Genomic DNA, 27604 nt, shown 5'->3' on the forward strand with positions numbered 1-27604 from the left:
CTGGACCCATCCCACCACCGAAAGATTCTCAGGGCTGTGGCTGTGAAATAGCTTTGTCAATCCAAAGAGAAAAAGAGATCACTGGTTTTGTTTTTTGATGATAAATCCTGGGAGATTGAGAGCTGCCCAGTTAGTTTTAGCAAGCTGAACAACGGTAGTGTCCAATGAATGGAACTGGACTCACTAGCTATCATTCAGTGGCTGTTCAACTGTTGAGCTTGTGTTTATATGGCATTATATCACTGACAAAATACTGAATCTTAATAGACAAAATTAGACTTGTGTGTTCTTTAGAAATGAGGGTATCCCTTGTGGCTTAGCTGGCTCAAGAGTAAAGTGTAACTGATTTCACTCTGGCCCGTTTCTCTGGATTGCAAAGCAGCTGATAAAGACAACACATGTTAAAATATCTTGGAACTGTTCCTTGAAACTTTTCAGTCTCAGACACAGTCACTAATTTGGATCAAAACTGGTGCGCCTATGTCAGACAGAAAATTAATAATCATGCAAATCTGACCAGTGTCAAGCCAGGACAAGGGCAAGGACAAGGGCGAGGTATTACGCAGGAATATGAGCCTGTGGTTTCTTTTATGAACTTCCTGTCTCTTCCTCATTTGACTGGGAGGCAGTGGAATCGGTCCAGCTCGGCCTGGATCGGTCAGCTTGCTTGAAAGGGAAAATGGCTCATGCAAATCTCCCCCCACCCTGCACTCGCTCTCTTTGGGAACAACACCTGAGCTCTTACGCCGCGTCGTGCCGTGTGCTGCCCTCACACTGATATGTTGCTTGTCAGAGTGAGCAGCATCTGCACATTATGTAATATTTTCCATCTGAGTACCAGCAGAAGTGCCACAGCCCTGCAGAGCCAAAACCTTGTCAAGACAAATCAAATTTATTTTGTGACCCTCAGCGCTTCTCTCATCTTGAGCTTTGACAGTGGTGGATGAGAATCTCTAGTAACCATATAAGCATGATTCGAACACTGATTCAAAGCACAAGGCCTCATTTTTAAACCAACATTAGTGAATCTTTTTCTTGCTGGATAAACTTCCCGTGAGGAGGTAGCACAATAATTAACATCTGTATGGTTTTTAGTGTTGTCTTGTGATTTTGGGTCAAAGAGCACTCTGTGTACTGTGCTCGTACTGTACCATGGGATTCTAGTAGTGATAGGACCAAAATAACAGGCATATGAGGCTTATTAAGACAGTTACATAAGTCAGTGTCCTGAACAGTAGTTCTCAGCTCTCTCCATCTTGTTCCTGATAATGGTCTGACTGACCCGTGTGCCTCGTGTCCGCACACAGGGGTGTGGCCCCATGTTGGGTCTGGTTACATTCAAGATAATCATCTGATTTAAAAAAGAAAATGCCTCACTGTGTTGTGATAATGAAATTCAGCACCTCATAATGTTTGTGTGTGTGTGTGTGTAGTGTGACCTCTCTTCCTACTACACCCACTCTGATTCTTCTCTCAGAGGATCCTCTCTCACTCACGTTTACAGTTACTGTATATTCTGGGTCGAACTGCTAATGTGCTGTGTCCCAGCTGCACTGAGCTGAAAGCATGACAGGAGTGTTTGTTTTCTTTCCAGAATTCGCCATCTCCAGTTATTCACCACCATGTCATCATATCACTTTAATTTCAGTGAAGCATTACAGTGAGTGGCTGTGTTTTTGGGTGTAAAATCAAATTCAAGATTGTTAGTAGGTTGATTCTACACAGATATACAATATACAATACATTTGTGCAGTTTCTTATTGTTATGCTGCTTCGCTGTTTCCTTAGCAAGTTAGTGCCAATGGGGATACTTTCCTAAATTACCTTTGTTATTTCTTTGGGATTTCTGTACTTCTTTTTCATGTTGCTTATTGGCTGACACCTACACTGGTACTGATAAAACTAGCATAAGCTACTATTTGCTATCTCAAAGGATCTACATTTGTGAGGCATTAAAAACAATTCATATAATCACTAATCAAAACTGGAATTAATTGTCAACAAACCAACAGATCACTTGACTAACTGAATCAGTGCTCCAAGCATCTTTAAACTATTTTAAGCAAAGAATCACTTTTCCACGGCCAGCAGAATGAGTCAGAGCACCGCTGAATAAGAAGTGTAAAACCCATACAGTTCAGTGGGCAGTTTGACCCACATACTCTCTTTACCTGATGAGGTTTAACCTCCATACCTCTCTTTACCTGTGTTGCACCTCTACCTATGCATGGGCTGCTCTCTCTCTCTCTTTCTCTCTCTCTCTCTGTCTCTTTCTCTCTGTTATCTCTTTTATTGTGCTCATTCGTCAGCCAGGCTACACTGGAGTCAGCACATACTGCATAGCACTGATAGCCACCAGGACTCAGTCAGGACTTTATAATCAGCTTTGTCTTTTATTATCAGTACTATGATCAATGTTCACCCTAGTATGTATGAAATCTGTGAGAACATGAAAGCTAGAGGCTCCTACATTTTCCACAGTGCATAAACTTTATGTGAGTTGAAACAAATATGATAATCTTCTCTTAAACTTAAAGCCACAAAATTTTCCCTGTCAAAATCAGCATTTGTTGTCCCAGTTAACACTAATAAAATACATGTTAATGAATGGTATGAAAATAGATATGATAAAATGAGTTAATAGGTGGTCTCTTAAGTCTAAATCCTTGAAATACGACAAGATCAGTCTTTATTGACAGACGACAGTGTCAACAGTCCTCTCTGTGAATGTGTCTTAATGGCAGCGATCCATCAGTGTTGTCTGGTTTGCTCATGCTGAAAGTGAAAAAAGTCTGATGAATAATTAAAGGGGCACTCCACCTCTTTTACTTGAAGATAATTTATTTAGTCATCGAAAGTACAAACTGAAGACAGTTGTATTAAGTCTAATGGCTCTTGACATGTGTTCCTAAGTCTGGGAAAAATCTCAGTTTGGAGGGTCTAATGCTTCTTTTTTCTGTTCCAATTTTGTAGTGGTTCACTTACAAGGAGAACAGATAGAAACAAACAGTGTATAGTTCCTGTTAAATGAGCTGAATTGATAGTATTAGTGGTAATATTGGATTTTATTTGGTTGTAAATGTCAGTAATTTTGGCTTCTCAGGCACTTCTGTGGTTCTTTTCACCAAGTCAGAAATATTGTTACTGTTGGAAATTACAGACATTTCCTACCCTGATTTTTCCCACTGCTGCTCATAATTATGGTTTGGATGAAATGACATAAATGCAACTTAAAGGTACTATGTGTTTATTTTTGCTGTCGCTACATATCCAGCGTCAGTATTAACAGCTGTTAACTCACCAGTCCTCAAGAAAAGTTCTGCATTAAATTTCATTCCTTTACTGGCCAAGAGCTGGGTCCAGCTCTAACTATACAGTTTTGTCCACATTCACACAACCTTATGTAATCTTAAAGCAAGCTGACACATATTCAACAGTCAAAGCTGTTTTTCTGCTACAGTGACTTCTTAAATTTGTGTTAGTAATGAGATATGATGTTAATCTTGAGAAGACTGTGTACAAATACCAGTGTCAGGGTCTGTTTACAATGCCCCTCATTTACTTTGCAGCATCTGAATCTGGATGTAGAATTTTCCTGGTATTATCACTTTGATCTTAATGACCTCCATTGGGGAGCCCCCACCCCTCCCTCTCTTTGGCCCCCACATTACATCAGTACCATCTTTTGAGATGGTGAAAAAAATCTCCCAAAGGAGGCCTGCAGCGCTGATTGGCTCATAATCGTTCTCCTCTGTGTAGTGATTGGTCGGTTAGGAGGCCGCTGGCAGAGCGATAGGTTGGCAGCCTCGCAGGAATTCAGATTATTTGGAGGTTGTGATGTTTGTTGTTGTTGCTTGTTGTTGTTTTGGCCCTGCAGAGAGTCCCCCGTGTCCCCCCCTCCCTCCCTCTACTTTCCTGTCCTGGTAATGATGAGGTTTGCTGAGGCCCGCTCAGGGGACCTTATAGGGTGTGAGGCAGTTGGGGGGCGGGGGGGGACCACAAAATGAAAGCGTCACAGTGAGACGTGGAGGGGTGGGTGAAGACAAACAAGTGGGAGAAAAGAGTTAAAGAATGTGGAAAGTTGGCAACAAGAAATTCCTTCTCCTTTTTTTCAGCAGCCTGTGACTCCGATCAATGAAGGCAGGGCGACCTACTCCCTAACCCCCCCTGACTGACCATCTCTGAGAATAATAAACACAGTTGTATCCACAGACATACGCATAAGTAATAAACCTGCCTGTCACCTTTGTGGCTTAAAGAAGGGTAATCGGACCTTTGGACTCCAGGGCAGGGCTGAGTAAAACTAAGCTGGGCTTCGCTGGGATGGGCAAGTTTCTCTTGTTCTCTTTTTGTCATTGGATAGTGTTTTCTGAGGGTTATGAGCTAGCTTGTGTAGATGAGAACGATGTCGTGCTGCAGTGTATCGCTCCATCAGGGCAGCCTCCCCCTGCTTCTGCGTCCTTAGAGAACATTGTCTCTGTTTTCTCTCCATATACTCATCTGTATGTTCACCCCCCCCCTCCCTCATTTGAATCATGTGACTCTCTGGACACAGAGGGTGACCTCCTCCTCGCTGCTTCTCATGCAGAGTGTAACCAGAGCGAGACACTCTCTGAATTACAAATACACAGGCTCAGTCTTCTCCCTGGGCTTCATGTTGTCTTACAAAATGAAATATTTCCCCTCTCTTCCTGTATGTGTATCTTGTGATTATATGCTGCTGTTATTACCACATATTTTGTTTTTCTTTTCTTTTTTCTGTGCTGTGGTGGAAAATTGCTTTGCGTCGAGTATAATTGACATATTTAAAACTATCACACCTTTTGTTCTCTGTCTCTGTTTCTCGCTCCCATTGTCTTTCTCATTCCTTCCCTCTGTCTAGCTCATTTTTTTCCATTCATGTCTGAAAGGTCAAAGCACTCTTTAGGTGTAGTTTCTCTTAACCTCCCACCTACTGTGTCTTTGCTGTTGCCGAAAGGTCAAATACCATCCTCACATGCAGTATGATGAGTTAATATGTGTGTTTAGAGATGGATGCTTGACCAGTCTCACGTATACATACCGCTGAACCCGCTAAACCAAGTTTAGATTTAGATTTAGTGGGATATTGTGCTCAGCGTCCGCTCTGCACTGTACTCCATGATGCACAGTAGCTGTTGTCAGTGCTGAGTTCCCATTCTTTACACCTCTGTCGTGCCTCTCCTCGCAGCATCATAGATCACTGTCATTTTTAACCTTATTTGTCCAACAGTTTACATTATATACATTAATTATTACACTACAGTAGCATACATGCTACATACTGGATATTACATGTTAAACATTAGGATGAACCCTGTTGATGTTGCAGCATTTCCTTTCGGCCAAATTAATATTTTTCCCTCACAAGCAGTAATACCAATAAAAATTGTCTCCCCCTGTTCTTAATCCAGCTAGTCAATCATCCTCATGGGCTGCTATTGCAGCTATAGATTTTTTAGTCTTGTTTAGACATATAGCGTCCACACACACACTCATGCACACACACACTTCTTTGCCAGCTCTGCAGTGCTGCATACTGCCTGTTTGGTGTATGACTGATGTGGACAGGCACTACTCTAAAGCTGCAGCACAGTTTGTCCCTCAGAGGGATGATGAAAACAAACACACCTCCAGAGGATACAGTGAAATATGGAACAGAACGGACCAAAAACAAATCCAAAATAATACCTGCCTGATGTTTTACAGCTTCACCTGGTATGTGCGTCTGTGTTTAATAAAATGTATGGCTGCTTACAGGGCCACAAAATCTGTATATACGTACGTATGTGTACATGTTGAAACTGTGTGTATTTTACGTTCTGTTTGATCTTGTTGAGGTTTTAATTGGGTGGAATCAGAGCAGAGCATCTGATTTTTTTTATATCTTCTCTTGTGACTTTGAGATTGATGAGCCGATATTTCTTTGTGACCAAGCATAGACAGCGTTAATGTTAGTCCCTTCTCACCCTGCCTGCCCTCCACCAAGAATCGTCCGCTCCTCGGCCTGTCTCACTATTTGTCTGCGAGCACAAATGCGCTCTTGAAATATCCACCACTAAAGCCAGAGGATAGATCTGAAGGAGGACTACACATGGTTTGTTTATTATTGTCATTTATAGGGCTGATCACTTCTGCTTGGCTGGTGGAAGGGAGCTCACACATTAGATGTTTGTTTCCCAGCCGCATGAATTATAACAGAACATTGCACATTTCGCAGAAGCAACTATTTTACACGGCTGGGGTAACTAAGCCAATTATGTAATCACACTGACACTCCAAACAGTGAACAAGTGTTTACACAAAGCGATAATGACCACAGCCCCACACCACATATTTACATGCAGGCTTGGGGTATTACAGTGCCTAAAGTTTTATTTCATCTGTTAACACACACTTCATTTGGGTGTATTCTACCATGCAGCACATGTTCCTAGAATTCCTGTGTATGTCCTGGATATTTGATTAAAAAAGACAAACAGCAGTGCAGTTGAACAAGTTTTAAATTTTGCTTGGGAGTAGTTTCTGTGAGCTGTGGTCAAGGATCAGAGCAGTTAAGTTGATGAAGCCGATCCCCTGCAGGCTTAGCTAAGCTGACTCCCCGTGCATCTTCTTGATTGTACTCATCCAAATCCAGATATCTGTGCTTATCTAACAACTCAAAGTCTCGGGGGGTGTGGGGTGGGATTGTGAAGGTCATGAAAGCAGTCCGGTCCTTAGAGCTCTGCACTGCTGGTCTACTATTGATTCTCCATTATGTCTCCAATCTGCTGCAGTAATCCAATAGTATCTAGGGACCGAAGCAAAGCAGAGCAAACAGGAACCTATATGTAGTATCCGTGTCTTGGTGATAGAGACTGTGGGGGCTGCCTCGACTGAATACTGCTCAGCTCTGATGTCATGGTCAGATGGCTTGACATGCTCCAACTTTGTCTCTTACTGTAAAGAACTCGATCACCATTGAGGATGAGAAATGATTTTTCAAATTGTGTATGACTTCTGAAACACAAGTGTAGCATGGCTGGTGATGGGTGGCATTTACTGATCTGTATTACTACCACTACTTTGCTTATTGGAAGCAGTGAGGCGATGTTGCTGCTTCTGCTTCGACTTTTTGACAGTTCAGATGTATTCGATCTGCATTTTTATCATACCAGACGGCCCATGTCTGCTCTCAGCAGCATATTTTCCTTGCCAGGACTGCTTGGCCGCAGACTGGCTATTTGACTTCCACGGGGGCTGACTGGCACCCTTGGCAATATCCCTGAAACTGTGGAGGAGATATGGTATGAGAGCCAGTGTTTGATCTGCACTCAAGTGTGTTTGTTTGAAGGGTGGTAGAGTTTCTGACAAGGGCGTGTGGACGAGCAGGAAAAGAGTTGGTTAGGACCAGAGAGACAGAGGGAGAGAAGAGCTAAGTAAGTAAAGTTTATTTATACGGCACCTCACAAGTGGAAAGATAAACCGGATGAAAAGTACATTGCTGAACAAGACTGGGTTTTTGGCGAAGACCCGGCCAGAGTTAGAGCTGAAGTGTATTTGTGGAGAACCATAGTAGTTGCAACAGTTTTGTCTTTTACATTTTCTCTTGAATGGCTGCTTTGTCTGTGTACAGTGTGTTTCTGCAATGAATTTTTCCTCATTCCATCAAAATTTTCCTGTGGTTTGCATTGTGCAGACATGGTGTTGCACAGTTTTGCAATGATATATCAAGTCTTTATCTGACCTTGCTCGACTATCGCAAAGTCACAGAAACAAACAACCCACAACTCAACCCTTCAACACAGACACAGGCCAGATCTTAGTGTTTTCAATCAGATTTTGGCTTTCAAGTGCAGACTGTCCTTTTTATTGATCGGTTGTATCATTTTACCCATTTGGTTCTCATCCAGACCACAAAACATGCAGAGGCATTGATTTGACAAGGATGCGTTTTTGTATTTGCTGGACATAATAATGTAATCTGCAGCTTACGAGGTATCGTTTTACACATGTGTTACAGTGTACATGTATCCCTTGTTTTCCCTCCCTTGTTTTCTTTGTTATACTCCCATATGCCAGCACTGTTTGCAATGGGAGTATATGACAGTGGTAAGACACGGATGATTAGGACCATCTATCAGTCCATTTTCATCTGTGTGTCCATCCATCTGTCTGCTCCTCTTTGTTGAGAGGTGAACAACAACAGACCTGCTGTTGTTCACTGCAGCTGCGGGCCTCTCATGGATTGTTCTGGAAATGGTCTGTTAGAGCACCGGCGGGGTTGTGGGGTCAGGTGAGAGAGAGAGAGAGAGAGAGAGAGGGAGAGAGAGGTTCAAACAATCCCTTTTAACACTGATGCTCAGACCAGGGTTGAGCCAGACAGGCCTGCCTGCAGGCTTGTTAACATTCCTCAGCTTCAGAGGACACATCCAGTCATACAGTACAAAGGCTCAGGTGGATCAGCACCTCATTACTCAGATTCACTTATACATGACACAGCCCATGATCTAATACAGGATTTTTGTTTTTGTGATCCCAGGTGACTTTTGCCACAGTTTTGGTCGCACAAAGTCACATGACAGACATAATCTTTTCATCCCGAATGAGTTGACAAGATTTTTAGTGACTGTGCGTGACCATATGAGGAAAACACAAAAGACAGGATATTATTTTAAAGGAAATAGACACGGTGTAAATGGTAAATAGAACCAAACAAAGAGAAACAGATGCAGCTGGGTGGTGTACTTTGAGCCAAAATGTATCTGTTTTGGTGTTGTCTCTGTGTTTATAGCAACAGAAGAGCTTGTGCACAGATAAGGACCCAGACTGGAGATAAGCGCTTAGTGTCTGCTACATTCTTTTAATATCTGAATCAGTGAGTGTGTGTGAACATGCATTCATCTGTACTTGCAATTCTTCTTTTGAAGGCTATTTTTAAACACTGTTGCAACATATTTGGTGCTTTTACAGATGTGTAACACACTCCGCAGCATTGTAACATAGTTTCATTATTGTAGCTGGTGTAAGACTTTCAAAAGTGTTCCACTGTGTAGTGATGATTTCCCTTCACTTCAGAGGTGTCATACTCAGTGCAGCAGATACTGATTCTCATTCGGGATGTAATTGCTGGTCACAGAGCAGGTGACCGGAGGACATGGCTCTGCAAGCGCTGATGAAGCAGAAAGATATTGTGCAATACTAAGGCTCTGAGACATGCAGGTGCATTTATATGCAGGTGGTATGGTGACTGCAGGCTTGCCAGAGCTTATCAGACAAAGTCCCAATTTTGCCCAGTGTTTCTGTTAAGCCTCTACTCCTCGGCGGTGTCCCTGCTTTTTCCCCTACTAGCTCAGGCAGACTCACACTGAGGCGCAGTTATGTCACACGTTCACTGACTTATGTCACTTTGTCTTATTTTTTCTAAAGAGTGAGGGAGTGAAACAGGAAGAAAACATGCTAGGGGAGAAAAAAAAGGAGGAGAGAGAGGAGGAAAAAGAGAGAGAAAAGGAGTGGTACAGTAAAATTCATGGTGAACGCATGAGGAAATGGAGACAGACTGTTTTCTGTGGCTCAGTAAGGACTTGGTCGTGCCATAAGCTGGGCAGCGCCAACGTATCGCTTTTCACCCGAGGCTACACCTCATTCGCACACACTCTGCGGCTCTGCTCCTTTATGAGGGGTTATTTATCCAACACACACATAAGGCCTGGAAGGAAAAATGGAAAAAGAGAAGACATACCTGCACAGTGAGATTTCTGAAATGCTGACATCATATGCAGGATGGTATTGAGTCTTAAAAGTCATAAGAAGAGGTTAGATTGTTATTACACACACACACATATTTCATATTTCATGAGTCATGAGTGACTGTCAAAGCATATATCTCCTCCCAGTACAGCAGTGAGGGTGTAGAAATAGACTCACTTGCCTCTCCTATCAGGCAGAGATTAACAGCAGAGCCATGGCATTAAAATGGCCTCAAACTGAAAACACACAAGTGTATCGAAGTTAATTAAGGAATCTTTGCTGTCGGACACGTTCCCTCCCGTCCTCAGCTTGTCACATCTTAACTTCGCAGCAGCTTCACTTCATGCAGAGGCTGTGCTGTGAGCGTTTTTTTGCCCTGTTTTTTTTTTTCTTCTTCATATTGTGTAACACTATTTCTTTGCGTGTCTGTTCTCTTGCAGAGGGTCCCCCGACAGATCCAAACCTCCCGATGATTACTCAACCTGACAATCAAGAGATGTCGCCCTGATTGCTGTTTATTGGGCACAGCTTTTCGTTAAGCAAGGTAAGTTTACGGTCCTGACCTCTCAGCAAACATGATGTTATGAAATCAGTACCGGTGATCGTTTAACTTTGTTTTAGTCAGTTTGTTCATTACTCTGTTATTTTGTGTCTTTTTCAGATGTCAACCACGACAGAAAACGGGATGGGAGGGCCTTGGAACACAAGCAGAGAGAAAACGTATAAAAAGGTAAAAAAAAAAAAAAAAAAGAAAGAAAAAGAAAAGTTTGACTGTTCATACAAGAACCTTGCTGTGTTTGCTTTTACTCTTAATGACGAATGTGAACCTGCTCCCATAACATTTATTTTGGAAAGCTGCTGTTGAGAGCCAACAAGTCCAAAAGGGCTTTACTTCTGAGTCACATGAGTGCTTATAAATGTCTTTCTGCAGCACATAATGTCCTGACCCCTGCCAGGGCCTACTGCCAGAGATCAGTCAAGTGCTGGTCACACTTGTTTTCTTTCTTTCTTTCTTTCTTTTTTTTTTTTAACTGTAGACGTGACTGCCTATGGCAGCATTTCTTAAGATGTCACCGTTACAAGGCTATCCACAGTAGCTAACTAAATACTGGTCAAAGGTCTTAGTGTGTTCTCGTTCCAAGCATGTAAGAGCTGTTTCCAATGTGACATGTTTGTGTGGAAATTATACTTAAATTGTGCAGTGCAGAAGATGCTTTGTTGATTGCGATCTACTCAAATAGTGAATGTAAATGGGATAGCAGTGACAGTGCGCTACAACGAGCCAGGCTGATGTGATGTCTTGTCTTCTACTTTCCCATATAGACCACATCGTCGGCCTTGAAGGGGTCCATTCAGCTCGGTATTGGCTATACAGTGGGCAACCTCACCTCCAAGCCTGACAGAGACGTGCTTATGCAAGACTTCTATGTGGTGGAGAGTGTCTTTCTGCCCAGGTCAGTGCTACCTACCAAGTTTCAACCCACTCAGACACACATTCGCACTTACGCAACCTCTATACACAGCACGACACCTTCTGTGATGTGAAGTGCTCGTTTGACATATGAGTTGTTTGCGCGGCGACGATTTGCACACAATAACAGCCAGACTTTTACATAAACCGAATGTTACGAGACCAAGTGAATCACAGAGCTGCTTCATAAAAAGAGGTTATGTGTAGGTGGTAACAGGCGGCTCTTTGGTTACATCAGTTTCCTGACTCTGCAAAAGTCAATGAATGGAAAGCGACTTAAGGCTAAGCTTTGCCTGTCTCCCTGCTCAAATATTATATGTCTGGGTCATGTATTAGAAACATTTAAATCTATTATTAATCATGCTCAATGGAAACAGGCGGTGGACACCCAGTCCAAAGAAATTACGCTGCTACCACAAACTGCCACCATCATCATTTATCAACGTGGTGAATTTTGCTTGTCTAAGTCATGATGCAGGGGTAAAACTATTCTAGTGGATTATCCTGCCAAGAACTGTGAAATCAGCTTACTGTGTGCTCTCTTACTGCCACGGTGCAAAACATACGTCAGTGTGCGGCGGCTCCGTCATCTCGAGCTTTCTTCACAATTACATCATCAGCTTAAAGAAACATTTTATATAATTCAGAACAGACCAAGGGATTCTTTGAAAGTGTGACTTATGTATTCACACATACATTATAGCACCCAGTTGACGTTCAGCCACAAACCAAACATAGAGTCCCACAGTTGGTATTTTCTGTGTCGACAGATTGATGATATTAAATGTTTCCATTTCTATTTAAAATGTTTTGTTGATGTCATATCTTAAAAAAAATACAAAGATTTATAGTTACAATCAAGCTAAAGGTGTTCACTAAATACATGGATCATCCAAAACAAATCTTTAATTTTGAAGCTTCAGGAAGAGAATTAGAGTCCTACCAGGAAATACTTTGTGGTTTACTTTTGAAATGGTGCGCGAGGATATGTAAATACAGTATGGTTTATGCAAATCTAGCCTTGGCACGCACATTGACCTCTTACCGTCCTGCTCCCCAGCAACAGTCAAACACCACTCTTGCTTTCAGTGTCAGCCCTGTAGCAATGAATGTTAAAAAAAAAAAAAAAAAACTGCTGTAGCTCGTTGAGGCAGTGAAGTAAAAAAATATGAACAGTGAGTTTGTTACATCATCTTCAATCTGCACCCAATGTTAAGCCTTTTCACATAATGGTGAAGAAAAATAAAATGTGTAGTTATCTTCAGGGCCGGCTTTTCACTGTCAAAGGCCAGTGTAATAAAGAAATAAATAAATCAAGGCTGCATGGTTAGGAAAAAAAGAAAATGACACAAGACACGACAAACAAAACATAATCAGTGGGCGAGAAAATGGATGTGTTACGTCTGTATCTGGCATAACCCTTCCTTCTTTATTCTTTACTTTCTTCAAGCGTTCCATTCTGTAATAGCGCACAAACACAAACCGCTCTCTTTCTTTTCACTGACAGAGTTTTCTTAGAGAGCGGCTGAGTGATGGAGACGGCTCTTAGATGCTTTTATTGCCTCTCACCACTCTTCTCCCTCTCCTCTTCCTCTTGTTGCTGCTCCTCTTTGGAGGTTTCTCCACTGTTGTTTGTCCTGTCAGTCAAGTTTTGGATGGCTGGAGATGTCGCAGATCACTTTGACTCCCACGCAGACGCGCACGCTTTTTTGTTTCTCCGTGCATGTATCTGTGACAACCAGCATGTACAAAGATGGCTCCCTGATTAGATTGAAACATTTCCAGGTGCCGTGTGTTGTTCAATGGTCTCCATGCGAGGCGTGCGTTGCCATCACAGACTGTCAGTCACTGATGACAGATAATTGTTGTTGCCCTCACATGTTAAACACAGCAGTCGAATTTCATTGTAGGGTAATCACAGGTGTAGTGTTACACGTCAGGGCCTGACTACTGAATGTAACACCAAACACAAAACAACAACACGGTAGCCTCTTTACCTAGAAAACCATCCAAGTTTTCAGAATATTAACCAGATTTAGAGGTGGCCTGGAAAACAAAAACCTTTATTAACCTACTTCTTGTAGATTTAGGGTCAGCGAAATTGATTCCAATGAGAGTTTATTTGATGAAAAACTCAATGGCTGACTCACTCTAACCTTATCAGACGTGTTTACTCCAGTATCGCCGTGTTCCCTCAGGACACAGGTTAGGTTAGTCGCAAAACGGGGTCTGTCTTTGTCAAAGCCCATCTGAGAGCGTCTCACAGCCCATTCAAAAAAACAAAAAATGTAGGTTATTGTGTGTTTTTAACCTTTTTCACTGTTCTTTTTCTCCACCCTGGAGTAAGGGCTCATGTGTTGTTTGGTATTGTTTAGATCCAGTAATCAGAGCCATCTTCAGTCTCCAGGCGAAGAACTCAATACAGGCCACTCTGTCACTACAATGCTGGTGAATCTGGGGTTCCCATTGATGACTTCACTAAGGCATGGGTGTAGCACATTACAAGGGCTCACTGATACTCTTTTCCAGGAGTCAATAGCCTAGATACACATGAACAAAGATTAGGTGTTAGTGTTCACTTTCCTCCTGCTGCTGCCTGTATGTGATCCTTGCTTGGAGAATTCCACTCTGTGTAAATGACACTGATATGTTTTACTTATGTAATGTCAAAAGTTTTCCTCATGCCTCCTTATTTTAGTCGTAATACTCTAATCTAATGTGCCAATATATGTTTTTGTTTCCTGGGGGGCTCATGATTCATCACCATCATTCATCATCATATACCAGCGAGGGAAGTAACTTGACCCCAGCGCATCACTATCCCGACTTCCGCTTCAAAACCTATGCCCCTCTGGCCTTCCGCTACTTCAGGGATCTGTTCGGCATCAAACCAGACGACTACCTGGTAAGACTAAAATCTGGCTGAGACCTAGCTGGTCATTATCTGTTCAGTCTGCAAATGATTATGCACACACATAATCCACTCCTCAAATTCAGTCCATCTGCTTCTAACCAACTAATTTGTAAAGTGTAATTAAATCAAGCACACACATGGTGTAGTATTTAGAAAGAAGTCTATGAAACAGAGTCTCTGCTGGTTGCCTACCCAGGAACTCACTGCTCCCGGCAAAAAAATAGTCCTGTATGTAACCTCCCATAAACCTGCCAATTACCATTTGTACACTTGAGTTTTTGTTGAACACACTAGATATATGGTGATATATTTTGTGATTTTGTGGGATTTTGTTCCCACAAACCCATTGGTTGTCTTTCTCTTGAATTACTTTCCATTGACTGAATACTAATCTTCCACCTTAGTGCATATTTAATTGTGACAGGATCCGACCTGTTTTTTTTTATTGAGTAGTGGGCGGGTAATGCCACACACCATCTGTGCAGGGGAAAGACGAGATGGGAGGGTGAAGTCAAAGCACAACATTGGGGCGGCGGTGATATCGGAAGTAATGACTGAGCTAACAGAGCATGCCCTCATTATGACGGCTTTAACCCGCTCCCAGTGGTGAAGGAAGTCAGCAGACGATTCTGTGATTTCCCAGCAGAATCAAAGACACAAACACACAAAGAGATACAGACTGAGAGAGTAATATGTTTGAATGTATTCTGACAAACTTTTTCAACAGGAGAATTTTGGTAATCCATGTTTGGGTCTGTGAAAATATTCTGGCTGAAGCCTTGGATGTCCAAGGCACTCAAACACCTTTGTCAAAAGCCTTTATGTACATGCTCCACATGCCACCCTGTATGTTTATTTAATTTGCTGCTCACCTGAGTATACCTTGTTGCTATATCCATCCCTGTCCTGCGCTTCTTTCTCGGAACAGAAATTAGATTTTGTGTAATCTTGTTTTGCGCTTTATCATGTTGCGCTGCCGTTTTCCTATTTTCTGTCTGCCTTCAAGCCTTTCAAAAACCCCACCAGCTGCATTCTTGCTTTTGATTGCCAAATTCGTTTCTGCACATAAGTGAAAGACAAAAGGCTCTGGAGGAGAGACAGAGACTAAATGTAACTTCAAAGCGGTAGAAGGAGGATGGCATAAGACACAGCAGCTTAGAGGATGTGCCCATGATTGATGTCCTTGAGGTGATGATGAATGCATTCAGACAGAGGCCACACAGCGGAGTCTAATTAAAACAGAGAGAACACACACACACACACATAGTATCCTGAATGCAAATGCAATAAACTGCGGATGTGTTTGTGCTGGTAAGTTAATGTGATTGCAGGTCATCAGTGGAGGAGTCTCAGGAGTGGGAGAGCGGATGCCTCCAGTGTTTCTCCTCTCCTCTGAACATGTTGCTCTCATAACGCACTGATTAACATCTAACACCGCTCTGCAGTCTGCTGCTCTCACAGGCTCTCCCTCACACGTTGACTGCCACGTTGCTGTGAAGGCTCTCAGTCTGTTCTAGGGAGGTTTTGAGGCAAAGCACAGGCAGTAATTGCTCCTATTACCATCAGATGTTGTGATGCAGAACTGCCACTTCTACACTTGAATGAAACATGCTTTTTCTAACAATAAACCAAATGTCAATAGAGACCTGCTTTCACTGACATGGTAGTAAAATATGCTATATAGCTAAAAAATATGTGAACAACCACGTACTTCTGTGTAATTTTGGTTCCGATCTGTTTTCCAAATTTGCGGCAAGGATTTGGGGAAAGCTCTTTTTCTGTTTGCCCCTATGCAAAAAGTCAAGGCCATAAACAAATGGTTGTCCCATTTTGTTGTAGTAGGGCTTGACCGGCCTGCACAAAGCCTTGGCCTCAATCACCCCACGGTGAACTGGAACACCAAATGTGAGCCAGGCGCGACTGCCAAACATCAGTGCCCGACCTCACTATTGCTGTTCTGGCTGAATGGAAGCAAATCCCTGCAGCCAGGTTGCAAGAGACTTGTGGAAAGTCTTTGCCAGGGCTTCATTAACCCACTGGGTCAAAAACTAGGTGTTGGCGTCTATTGACCCCAATGTTTTGCTTACTGACTATACAGTATGTATTTAGTACTTAGGTTTATGTCTGAAGCCTTCATAGCCCCATGAGAGTATGATGTGCCTTAGTATTTCCCCTTTTCCCAGCTGGTAGTGTATGAAGCCTTTAAAAAAAGGAGTATTTTAATAGAAACCTGCTGCTTCTGTATCACAGGACTTACTGTAAATACCCTAAGGCCAGTGAGAATTTACTACAAATTTCTTCTTCCAGCACTAAACAAACAAAGGATGTCTGTGGTGTAGCATTATTGTATAATCATGTTTCCCATGTAGGCTTTTTTTCTGTTTAGTAGTTTATTTGTTTAGAGCTGTTCTCATTTGTTTAATGTGAAATGTTAAACTGGTTTGTCTGTGTTTTTTCTTCCTCAGTACTCCCTGGTAAATGAGCCTCTGATTGAGCTGGCCAACCCGGGGGCTAGTGGATCTCTCTTCTATCTAACCAGCGATGATGAGTTCATCATTAAAACCGTCCAGCACAAAGAGGCCAAGTTTCTCCAGAGATTGCTACCTGGATACTACATGGTGAGAGGCTTAATGTCGCTTCAAAAGGTCTTCAGCATCTGGTGAGGTGGCAAAACTCCACTTGTTTGAGTATTGAATGGGTGTCTAAAACTCTCTTAGTGTTAAATTGCAGCAGATCCCATCATCAGATGCTTAAGTGGCATAAATGAGATGTAGTGAACATTCTCATTAGCTCCAGCTGTGAGGCACCATCAGACTGAAAGGTAGCTCAGTCAAGGGGAAGGCTGCAAAACCATTAATTCCTAAAAAGCTCTTGTATTTATCAGATAATTTGCAATTTAATACATTTGCTACTCACAAATTAGGAGCTAAACTTTTCCCTTGTGTCTTGCTCATTAATGTATTAAGAAGTGCACCAAGTCTACACAAACTATATTTGTGTATAATGATCCTGCTCACAGCAGTGTGACCCTATACTCTAAATTCACAGAACTTGAACCAGAATCCGCGCACGCTGCTGCCTAAGTTTTACGGCCTGTACTGTATCCAGTCTGGAGGCATCAACATCCGACTGGTGGTGATGAACAATGTGCTGCCCCGCTCCGTCAAGATGCACTACAAATACGACTTGAAGGGATCCACCTACAAGAGACGGGCATCCAGGAAAGAGAGGGAGAAGGCCTGTCCGACCTACAAAGACCTGGACTTTCAGGACATGCATGAAGAGGGGCTTTACTTTGATGCCGAGACGTACAACAACCTAATGAAGACCCTGCAGCGAGACTGTCGGGTATGTGGTTTTAGCGGCATGCATGCAGTGTGAGGATTTTGTGTACGTGTGCTCATGCTCGTCTCTGTCTGGCTTTGAAATAGCAAGGTCATACCACACCAGGAAGATCACTGCTATTTCATAAAAGCAAGCTGTGCAGCAAACAAGGAAGTACAGGATCAGGTGATTTTTGTTTAATTATCAGATTACATCCCTTAAAAAGGCCATTTATGTTGAATTTTCATTTAATTATTCCTTTGCTAAAACATTTTTACCTGTGTGTAGCAAAGCCCCATGTCATGTGCCATATCAGAAGTTAGAGCAGAGTTTCTCTCGTTCTTCCAGCCAATTATGGAAGCTCAAACACCAACACACGCAGCTCTATAAGTTAAACCACATTGTTTACTAGGTCAGGTCAGTGTGTGTGCATCTTGATGGGACAAAATGTTTTGAAAAGACAATTTTCCATGTGTGGGACTGCCGTGTGTTTCCACTGTGTGTTCAGTCTAAACTCCCAGTTTGCCCCGGGCTCCGTTCTCCCCTCTCTCTGCGCTGCTATGTTTCAGTACATGACAGCTCTCCAAACACTGAATGTGATTAAGATGTGATCTGGGTAGCGTGAGAGACTCTAAACTTGATCCAAAGATAGTCCTTCAATCTAAAGGCTTGCATTCTTCTCTATTTTAACGCAGAGCCCGGGAGACTGTCCGCTGGAGTCGAGGATAGTTAGAGTTTAATGAGAGTCATGGTCTGTGCTCTGGTGATCCACCAGTACTTACAAAAACAGACAACAGTACTCAAAATTAGTTTTCTGAAATAGATCAAAGGCTAAAGAATTTCTTATCCCTTTTTCTATCTCCATTACATTAATGTGAGAGGAAATGTTTGTGAGAGCAGCTTTGAGACTGAAGGACCATGTGCAATAAATTTTCATATTTTGCTGACGTATTTGCAGACCGCAACAGTAAAGAAAGAACAAGCCTCCAGGCTTTAAAAAGCAAAAGAAACAGAACAGAAGAGCTGAATTGCTGATTTCCTTGTTCTCTGCCTCTAAAAAGACAACTGAGTTACTGCGGCTCCTAGACTCTTAAAACACATGCTTCAAAATTAAAAAAAAAAAAGTTTCTTTATCATATATGGAGCTGCTAACTTTTTTTTAGTAAAGTGTTATTAAAGAAAAGTTTCCATTTGGTTAAATCACAATAATAGCTAATGTTACACATGTAATGTTAGTAGAATGAGAGATAACTCCTATCAGGTACAGTTTTGTCAGCTAATGTTAGCTAGCATTGATGTTAGCCAAGCCAACTTTCATGAAATAAAATATTTGTTGTAAAAATTGAGAAAAGGTATACTACTCATGTTTGTACATTATGATATACTGCTTGGTAACCCAAATACTTTATTTAATTTATGTGAAAATTACAGGGAGTTTATTGTAATTGACGCATTGTAACTGGCGAATCAACAATTAGCCTTAACTGACATTTAACCATCTGGCGTACACAGTAGATTCATGCACATATCATACGTTGAAATATTTGTGTTAAAGTGAGAGAGATGGTTAAAGTGCAAGGAATTTCTACATAAGAGGGAAATGGTGTAAAGTTACCACAGACTACCACAGTAAGTTAAGTAAGCTCTAAGTTAGCTCTCCCCACCAATAGCCTGGAAGCCAACCCCTTGCAGAAAAGGTTCAGTTTTCTGTACAAAAAATGTTGAACATTTTTGCCAAACATGTCTTTTATTTCCTTATTGAATCATGAAAACCTGAGAGAAGCTTTAAGAGTGTTGAACACATATGTGCTAGAGTTAAAAAAAAAGGTCATAGATGGGTTCAAAAGCAATAAAACAATATAGTAGATTAATGAAGTGACACTCTTGTTTATGAAAATGCAATAAATCTTTTTGCTCAGATCCTCAGGAAATTAAGTAGCAATAATGTGCAGTAACACTCCTACTGTGTTCTCTCAGGACAAGGTGAATGGCCTCTTTGGATAGCTTTATGGGTGATGACAGTATGACTTCCAGACACTGATTTAAGGGGTTTTATCCTCATAGTGGTTGGCTAATGATGGGTTTTAGAACTCAAAGCCCTTTGTGTTGTAATCCCATTTGTTCTGCTTGACATAGCAGGTGCTTCATATGCACACACATGCAGCACACACACCTACACAAGACTACACTGAGGGGTCTACGTTCTGATATCCGACCTGGAATCAGACCCGGTTCTTACTCTGTGGTGTATCAGAAGAGGCCAGGAAGAAAGATTTCCTGCCCATGTTCCTGCTGGGCTGGGCTAGCCTGCCAGACCTGGCGACCCTGTATGGCACCATTCAGCTAACAACTTAATGACTTCCATAACACGAGCCCCAGGTTAAATATTTCAGCTTTTAGTGTGTGGGAATAGAAGAACCTTGATGGTTTTATTGCCAAGCGGTGATTGATGGCATAGGGAGCAGAGTTAGTGGTAATGAACAGTGTGATGCTGTGGGTATATTTAGTCTGGCATGTTCGGTAACAGAGCACTCTTCTTTTCTCTTCTCTCCTCTTCTTTGTTTGTTATCGAAAAGCAAATTTTAAGCCAGAGATTAAATCACATGACTTTCATTTTGTGTTAGAGTAAATTTTCTGGTTCTACCAGACTAGTGTTGCTCTGTGGGTAAAGTGGAGTATCCCTCCAGGAAAGGTGTGTAAACAGGTGTGAACAACCGTTGCTTTCCCACTATTTAAGTCAAATAGTATCTCGATGGCAAGCTTTTTGACAAACCTGGGTCTTGTGATGTTTGTTTGGAGTGAGATTACCAGAAACTCAGACAAACTTTAACTGATCACCTCGGGTTATTTCCCTTCTCATCATCATAAACTAATATGCTGACTCTCTCAGTGTTCCCTGTTTTCTTTGTAATGTTTTCTTAAGCAGATTGCAGCCAGAATGACATCCTCCTCTCTTGCTAAGTCATTGCTTCCTTAATGTTTAACCTGGCAGCACACACACATTTACAGCCTTGCCTGAACGTACCTTAGACATGCACTGTCTACCCGCTATGTGTGCATGTACAGGCCACTGTGTGCCACATTTTGTATGTATGTATAAAGTATTTGGTGTGGCATATGTGTCCGTATGTATGTAAGTGAGCCTGTTGAGCAGCTGCTGTTGGAGACTCTGTGCTGTGCAGTTTGTTATTGTCATGGCTTCCTGCATTTGCCTCCTGAGCGGGAAGCAAAGTGCCCTCTAAGCAGAATCTCTGTCCATTTCCATGAGTAAGCAGCTAACCCCTGTCACCCCAGGAGAGGCCGCGGACCAAAACACAGAGGAGGGGTCGGCAGAAGCTAAGCAACAGGAGGTGACGGTGTGTGTGGAGGGAGCGAGAAAATGGAAGGGGAATTGTTGTCCTGTGAAAGTACATGTGGTGAGGCCTCTGAAAAATAAATTTTATCTATTTTTCTACAGCGTGGAGTGATGTGATCTCTATTGCACAGGAATGCGGGAGGTCAGAAATGAGTTAAAGCTGAAAGCAGAGCGCAGAGAGGAATAAAGAGTGTGTGCAGTGCTTTGGAGAGAATCAGATGTTTCTGCTATGTGGGACACTTGTAGGGAAACGCTGGGTATGCTCTCTTCCTTTTTAAGTCTCCTCTCTCCATTACTCTGCAGCTCCCCTGGTGCTGCCCAAATGCCAAAACAACACAAGGCATTAATAATTCATGTTGAACTCTACTGTACGGAGAGAGTGAGACAGAGAGTGTGTAATGTAGAGTTAGTGTGTGTTTGTAATCAGTCTGGTGATGGCTGTGTGTGATTTGTGACAGGGAGCAGCTGAGACGAGCATCACGCCCCTGTTGCATTACAGTGAGTGTGCAGCAGCTGTCACTTAGACAAACACGATGATGATAGTGACGCTGATGATGATGTCAAGCTGTTAAGGCAGTGTCGTTCACAGCACACGTTTGACAGCGGACCCCACGTCATCTTGGGAACAACCCAAACCAAATGACATTGAGACACTTTCAGTGCTTGGTTTGAATGTATGTGAAGTGGAAGTCCATAAATATGAGATAGGAACAAGCGCAGATATAGAAAAGATTCAGACAATGGAGGCATGCATGCTTGGTAGTGGGTATAATGGGTTGCGTAGCAGCTAATGTGGCCAATCATGAACAACCATTTACTGTATGGTTCTCCCTTCCTCTCAGCCATGTGATCCTCTGACAACAATGGCTTCTCTCTCTCTCTCAGCCCCAGAAAACCAAGGCCATGACCTTCATTGGGATCCTTAACCACATCCACGCCGCTCTGTTTTTACCAGAAGAAATGGCTTGAACCTGCTAACTACACAGACCTGGGGCTGTAACTAATAGTTATTTTCATAAGCGATGAATTGACGGATTATTTTCTCTACTAAATGCATGCTGTACAAAATATCATCAAATACTGAAAAACACCCATCAGAAGTTCCCAGAACCCATGGTGATGTGTTCAGATGTCTTGTTTTGTCCCATAAAAGTCAAACATAATCAGTTTACAATCAGGGAACAGTATGATAACTAGCAAATAAATAATAAATTAAATTATTTCACCATAAAATTTGTTGCCAATTAATTTTCTGTCCACGGACTAATCGATCATTTGAATAATCATTGCAGCTCCACACATATCTGCATACAACTTAGTAACATTAAATTATTAAGTTATTAAATGTCAAATATGGCATACTTTCATTTACATCTCAGGACATAATATCCAAATGAGGGTGTTAACACTGGTTTCCCAGTTTATGCTTAGGTACAGTCTAATGTAATGCAATACAGTAGTCCTGCAATAAACTCCACGTTTGTGAGGTTTATAATGTTCATGTTTATGTTACAGCGTCAGACGAACAAGATTTTTATCAAGAACAGAAGAAGAAAAAGAAGACAATCCCAAAACTGTTCTGCTTAATTTAAAGTGAAGGCAGTCATTAATTAAAGTCTTGTAAAGTGCCTCTACATGTCTGAACAAATGATCAAATTAGAAGCCACATGTCACTAATCTAATTTATTTTGTCATGCAGTTTGTGCTCATGAATTACAGATACATACTTTAGCAGGAAAATCCCCATGATGGTAACTGGACTGTGCGTGTACATACCCTGGACCAGTGTGTCAGCTGGGTCAAAAGGGAGTGTAAGAGGCTCTGTGTTGTGTCTTTTCAGCAGACTCAAACTTAAGAAAGCTTGCAGTGTATTAGAGTCACGCCAGCCAGCACTATGGGGAAATCTACAGCTCTGTCAGCACAGAGATAGATGGGTGGAGTGCCACGGGGTGAAATATGCTGAGAAACAGAAATCAGAGATTTGTTGAAGATCAGAGGCTGCTGTCACAAAGCTCTCTTCCTACAGGAGTGTCAGGATTAGCCTCTTCCCATTTACTGTAAGAAAAAGTGAGCTGTGTTTGAAATGAGAGCAGAGGGCAGGTTGCCCAGGGGAGAGACCAAAACACTTTGGCCTGTATGTCTCTGAGGATCAGGGATATTCTATTTGTAACACTGATATTTTTCCTCTACCTGTGCATATAAACAGCATTCTTCAGAATCCAAAGAAAATCTTTTGCACAAACAACCACAGAAGTGCAGCTGTTTTCTTTCTGCTGTGACGGTTTGATTGTTTGCCTGGGAAAGCTGGGGCCAGGACACACAGTAATGGCCTTCTGTAGGCAGCCTGGTGTGCGTGGCTCTGTTCAAAATGGCTGCTGTTTGAATAGGCTGGGGGAGTTCGGGTGAAGGGATGCAAATCGTTGATATGGAACGGGCTAAGCTCAGACAAAAGCCCCACTGTTTGTTTGAGTCAGTCATTAAGTCTATTTTGTGTTTGTGTGTTTGCATGCGCATGTATGAATGTGTGTGGATATGACTTTATCCATCTGTGGTGTCTATTGCAGATGCAAACTGGATTTACAACTAACACTACAAGCGCCTTCTTTGGCTTCACATTGAAAATAGGTTATCTAGAGAAAGATAAGAGGAAGTTGTAGGTCAACTTCAAAATGCTATTGGTCTCACATCCCTCACAAAAACAGGCCAATTTTTCTCTGGATTCTGGGTCACGGCTCTTTCTGATTATATCACAAGTTTAGTTTTTTTTTCCTGCACAGTATTTGAATGGACTGTAAATTTGAATGTCTAAGACTATGATGATCAACTTTTAGTCAGTCTTACTTCTATGACAGAGGATTTGATGAGGGTTACATAAAGTTTTGATTCTTGTTTTTTGATTTAAGGGAACTGAAGAAATTGAATTGAATGGGAATGTGTATTTGCAGAAGTAAACAGCTTCAAGTCTAGAATTAAAAACCAGTGCAGTAACTTTTTTTCCAACCTAGGTCATACGATAAGCCTAGCTACTTGGCAACAACCCTGTTCCCATCCTCAATATCAACCTCCCGCCTCTCCCTCTACCCTCGTCTTGCCACAGGACTGCTTCGCTCCAGTGCTAGGAGACTTGAAGTCGCAGAGACTCTGGGAAACTGGGCGAAAGGCTCCTCAGACAGGTCAATGTGTAACACTTGGCTCACTGTGGAGAAACACCTTGTTTATTTAGCTCAAACATGGTTTAAACAGAGATTTCCTTTTGCTAGATCTCTGGTCTTTGAGGCACTGAAACGTGTTGGCTGATGAAAGTGTTTTTTGGGAGGAAAAAGAGTGTTTTTCAAAATGTGTGTGTGTCGCTATATTTACCATTGGGGAGTTGAAGGCAAAATGTCTTCATGAATCTCTTCAGTGTTCAAACAGGTCATAGAAAATGTGAAATATCCTGCTACTGCCCGTAATTATCAAAGGACTCATCAAGCTTTTCTTCTCGTAACTTGTCACAGGTGCTGGAGAGTTTTAAGATCATGGACTACAGTCTGCTGCTGGGTGTGCACGTCCTGGACCAGAGCCAGAGAGAGGGGGGCGAGACGGGCCAGGCGGGGGGCGACGGCAGGAGACCTGTGGGCCAGAGGGTCCTTTACTCCACCGCCATGGAGTCCATCCAAGGAGACGGCAAGGCAGCCGAAGCCCTAACCACAGATGACACGTGAGTCGGTTCAGCTGGGGGGGGGGGCACACTCACACACACACACACACACACACACACACACACACACATTCTATGCACATGTATTTGGGCACACACACTCTGCCTTTGTTTGTCTCTTCATAATCTCCACCTTTTCTCTCACAGACAGTTACACAACTGTGCTCATACCTCGCACAGGACACTCGAACAGTGTACACACAGTCAGGCCCTCATATAACCATAGCTACACAAATACAAACACAGCCACTGTTCGGCATATTTACAGCAATACATATGAATGTAAATACTGTAAGTGCCTCTTTTACAAACACTTCTAAAAGTGCGTAGGCATATTCCCTCTATTTGAACAGCGTTTCAGGTGGAGCAGAAGAGGAACTGTTTTCTGTTTTCTGACTGCTGGTGTTTTTTATCTCTGTTTTAGGATGGGTGGCATCCCTGCCAAAACACACAAAGAAGAAAAGCTGCTCATCTTCCTGGGCATCATAGATATTCTACAGTCATACAGGTACTTTAGGATTATGCTGTCATCTTATTAGTTGTTGACTTTTTGGGCCATGAAACCCATTTAGATCTGTCTCCGTGATCTGCAGATATGTCTGTTTCAGTTGCTAAAAAGTAAAATGTCTCATCAACAACCAATAAAGAGGGATTGTGCATGAATAGTTCAGTATGACAGCATGGCATGATTCTCTCTGAGTAACTGCTCCGATCGACACTCACCCCACCACGAGACCTCTTAATGTTGAATCATCACCTTGCATTGATGGAAAGCCACTTTACCACACTCTGAAAATGACTCAAGACTTTCTCTCCATCCAACACGATTTTAAATGAACACTGCAGTCAGTCTTCTTTATTTACACATTGATTTATTCAATTATTTTTTGTCCTGAGAGCAGCAGCGATTTTGGGGGTGGGGGGACTTTTGGCTCATCAGCTTTTCAAACTGGTGGAAATTTACACCTTTACATTTTCACCTGTCAGCTTGCCTCACTCAGAAACAAGCCTTTAAGGGTAAACGTTACATAACTTAAAACTTTATTGTAGTTCTGTCAGAATTCTTGAAATAAGCTCAGGTTTGCGTGGCACCAAAAGAGAAAGGGTGGGGGTGGGGGTGGGGTGGGGGGTTGTCTCAGTTTGATGGAGCATAAAAGGGGAAGTTGTTGTGTAAGTGGATACATTTATGAGAAGGCCTCTTCTTGTTTTCTCTCTCCCCAGGTTCATTAAAAAGTTGGAACACTCGTGGAAAGCTCTGGTGTACGATGGCGTAAGTTGATAGTTTGCTCAAATCTGACACTGCTGCTTTTCTGAATGAGCCTTTTGTTTGGACACATACTCTTAAAAGTCTGCTCCCTAATAAAAGCCTGGATGTTTTTTTTTCTCTCTCTCTCTCTCTCTCTCTCTGTTTGTCCTCAGGACTCCGTTTCGGTGCACCGGCCCGGTTTTTACGCCAGCCGCTTCCTCAAGTTCATGAGCACACGGGTCTTCAGGAAGACTCAGCGTAAGTCTGCAGGTTTTGATCACATCATGGGAGGGAGAGGCAGCCCGCACACCCAAAAAGGAAGGGAATGGGAAGTGGAAAAGTAGGAAATCCTGGCCTGATAAGGAGAGTGAATTTGCAGGCAGCTTTTTATTGTCTGTTACTGGGAGTTTGTGTGTCACTGTAACACAATTAGATCAGTGGTAACTAACTTATGTTAGCTGAAGCATTAACTGGAATATTGTTTCCTACTGTCCTCCCTTTCCTTTCCCGTTATTGTCTTCCATAGTTAGCCGTTGGATAAGCATTTGCGGCACATGATCCATTGTGTGCAGCTTTGATTCAATTTTAGGACCCACCCCCCGACCCTGTAGATTTCAGGCAGGACAGGACTGATCGATCCTCTGTCACGTCTACCATGAAAACCTTAAAACTGTTTCAGCTGCAGAGTCTATTCTCAGTGTCGTGGCTGTGGCTGTAGGTAAAGTCAGGAATCTGTTTTGAAACTTAACGTTAACATCAAATACGTATAGCAATGAATGTTATGTAACCACGTGGGACCTCCTCGTGGAAATTAGGCATGGCTGAGGCAATGATTTGAGGATTTAGCCGTGCTATTAACCGTCGCCAAGTCCCATCAGGGGGAGATGACAGGCGAGGATTTGATTTCATGCCCTGCTTGGGAGGCAGAACAAGGATGACTTAGGGGACACTTGTGTAATCGTCATTGTGCACTTTAACAGTTTAATAACTTAAATGCTAATTTTGGAGCCAAAGCATTTGGGTTTTTATTGTGTGTGAACACTGCTTCAATCGGGATAATCGTCTCCTTCCTCTGCCTCTTCCAATTATCTTCTCCTCTTACATCTTCTGCCTTTGCTTCCCTGAATCTTGATCTCGCTCTCTATCTCTCTATCTTTTTTTTCTTTCCTTTCCCTGACTCATGCGTGCGTTCCTTTCGGTTCCGCAGCAATTCGATTCTCCCCTTCAAAGAGGACTCGCACTTCCATCCCGGCTCTGAAGTCGTCCTCTCAGGAGATCCTTTCATCGCAGGCGGATGAGAGGAACGAGGAGGACAGGAGGGACAGGCTGGGAGGAGCCCGCAGCCTCGCCAGTCTGGACGGACAAGGTACACAACTTTCAAGGAAAACCTCACTCTAACTCATAGTTCGGTTTGTAAAGCAGTGTATCTTGGATGTTTGACAACATTCAGGGATGTTCACAGAAGTGTGAATAATTAATGAGAGTGTTTGAAACTCAAAACCTAAACGATTTCATCAGGAACCATTATCCTCACCGCCTCTGCTGTGCCTTCTAATCTGCCATTTCATTCTCTGTCATTTTCCAGTTTTTGTGGCTTTTTAAAAAACCTTTTTAGAGACACTTGAGGCCCGTAAACAGCCACTTGCACTCGGCCATAAAAATGTTGTCCTCTCAGCAATGTGCCGGGGGAGAAGCTGTCACCAGCTGATACAGTGCTCAGCCTTAATGGAAAGAAAACAGGCTACTCTTGTTATTAGCATCCCCTCAGATACAGAGTTCGCGTTATGTGTGTGTCCGTAGGGCATGTGTAATAAAAGAAGACATGTGCTTTTAGGTGTGGTGCCCCC

General features: G+C 42.4%; 1 protein-coding gene across 2 annotated transcripts in view; it reads left to right on the forward strand.

Moving 5' to 3' along the window:
* Positions 1-27604, forward strand: part of pip5k1bb (phosphatidylinositol-4-phosphate 5-kinase, type I, beta b) — a 33263-nt gene that overhangs the window by 1303 nt on the left and 4356 nt on the right. For both annotated transcript variants that reach the window (XM_018668999.2, XM_018669000.2), the window contains exons 2-12: positions 10188-10291; positions 10409-10477; positions 11071-11201; positions 14006-14123; positions 16598-16750; positions 17181-17480; positions 24309-24511; positions 24936-25019; positions 25733-25781; positions 25931-26015; positions 26965-27123. In XM_018668999.2, coding sequence (XP_018524515.1) covers positions 10409-10477; positions 11071-11201; positions 14006-14123; positions 16598-16750; positions 17181-17480; positions 24309-24511; positions 24936-25019; positions 25733-25781; positions 25931-26015; positions 26965-27123 — 1351 coding nt within the window. In that variant the 5' untranslated portion in view covers positions 10188-10291. The remainder of the gene's footprint in view (positions 1-10187; positions 10292-10408; positions 10478-11070; positions 11202-14005; positions 14124-16597; positions 16751-17180; positions 17481-24308; positions 24512-24935; positions 25020-25732; positions 25782-25930; positions 26016-26964; positions 27124-27604) is intronic.

This window comes from Lates calcarifer, linkage group LG13 (genome assembly GCF_001640805.2).
Source record: "Lates calcarifer isolate ASB-BC8 linkage group LG13, TLL_Latcal_v3, whole genome shotgun sequence".
In the NCBI taxonomy this organism is placed as follows: Eukaryota; Metazoa; Chordata; class Actinopteri; family Centropomidae; genus Lates; species Lates calcarifer.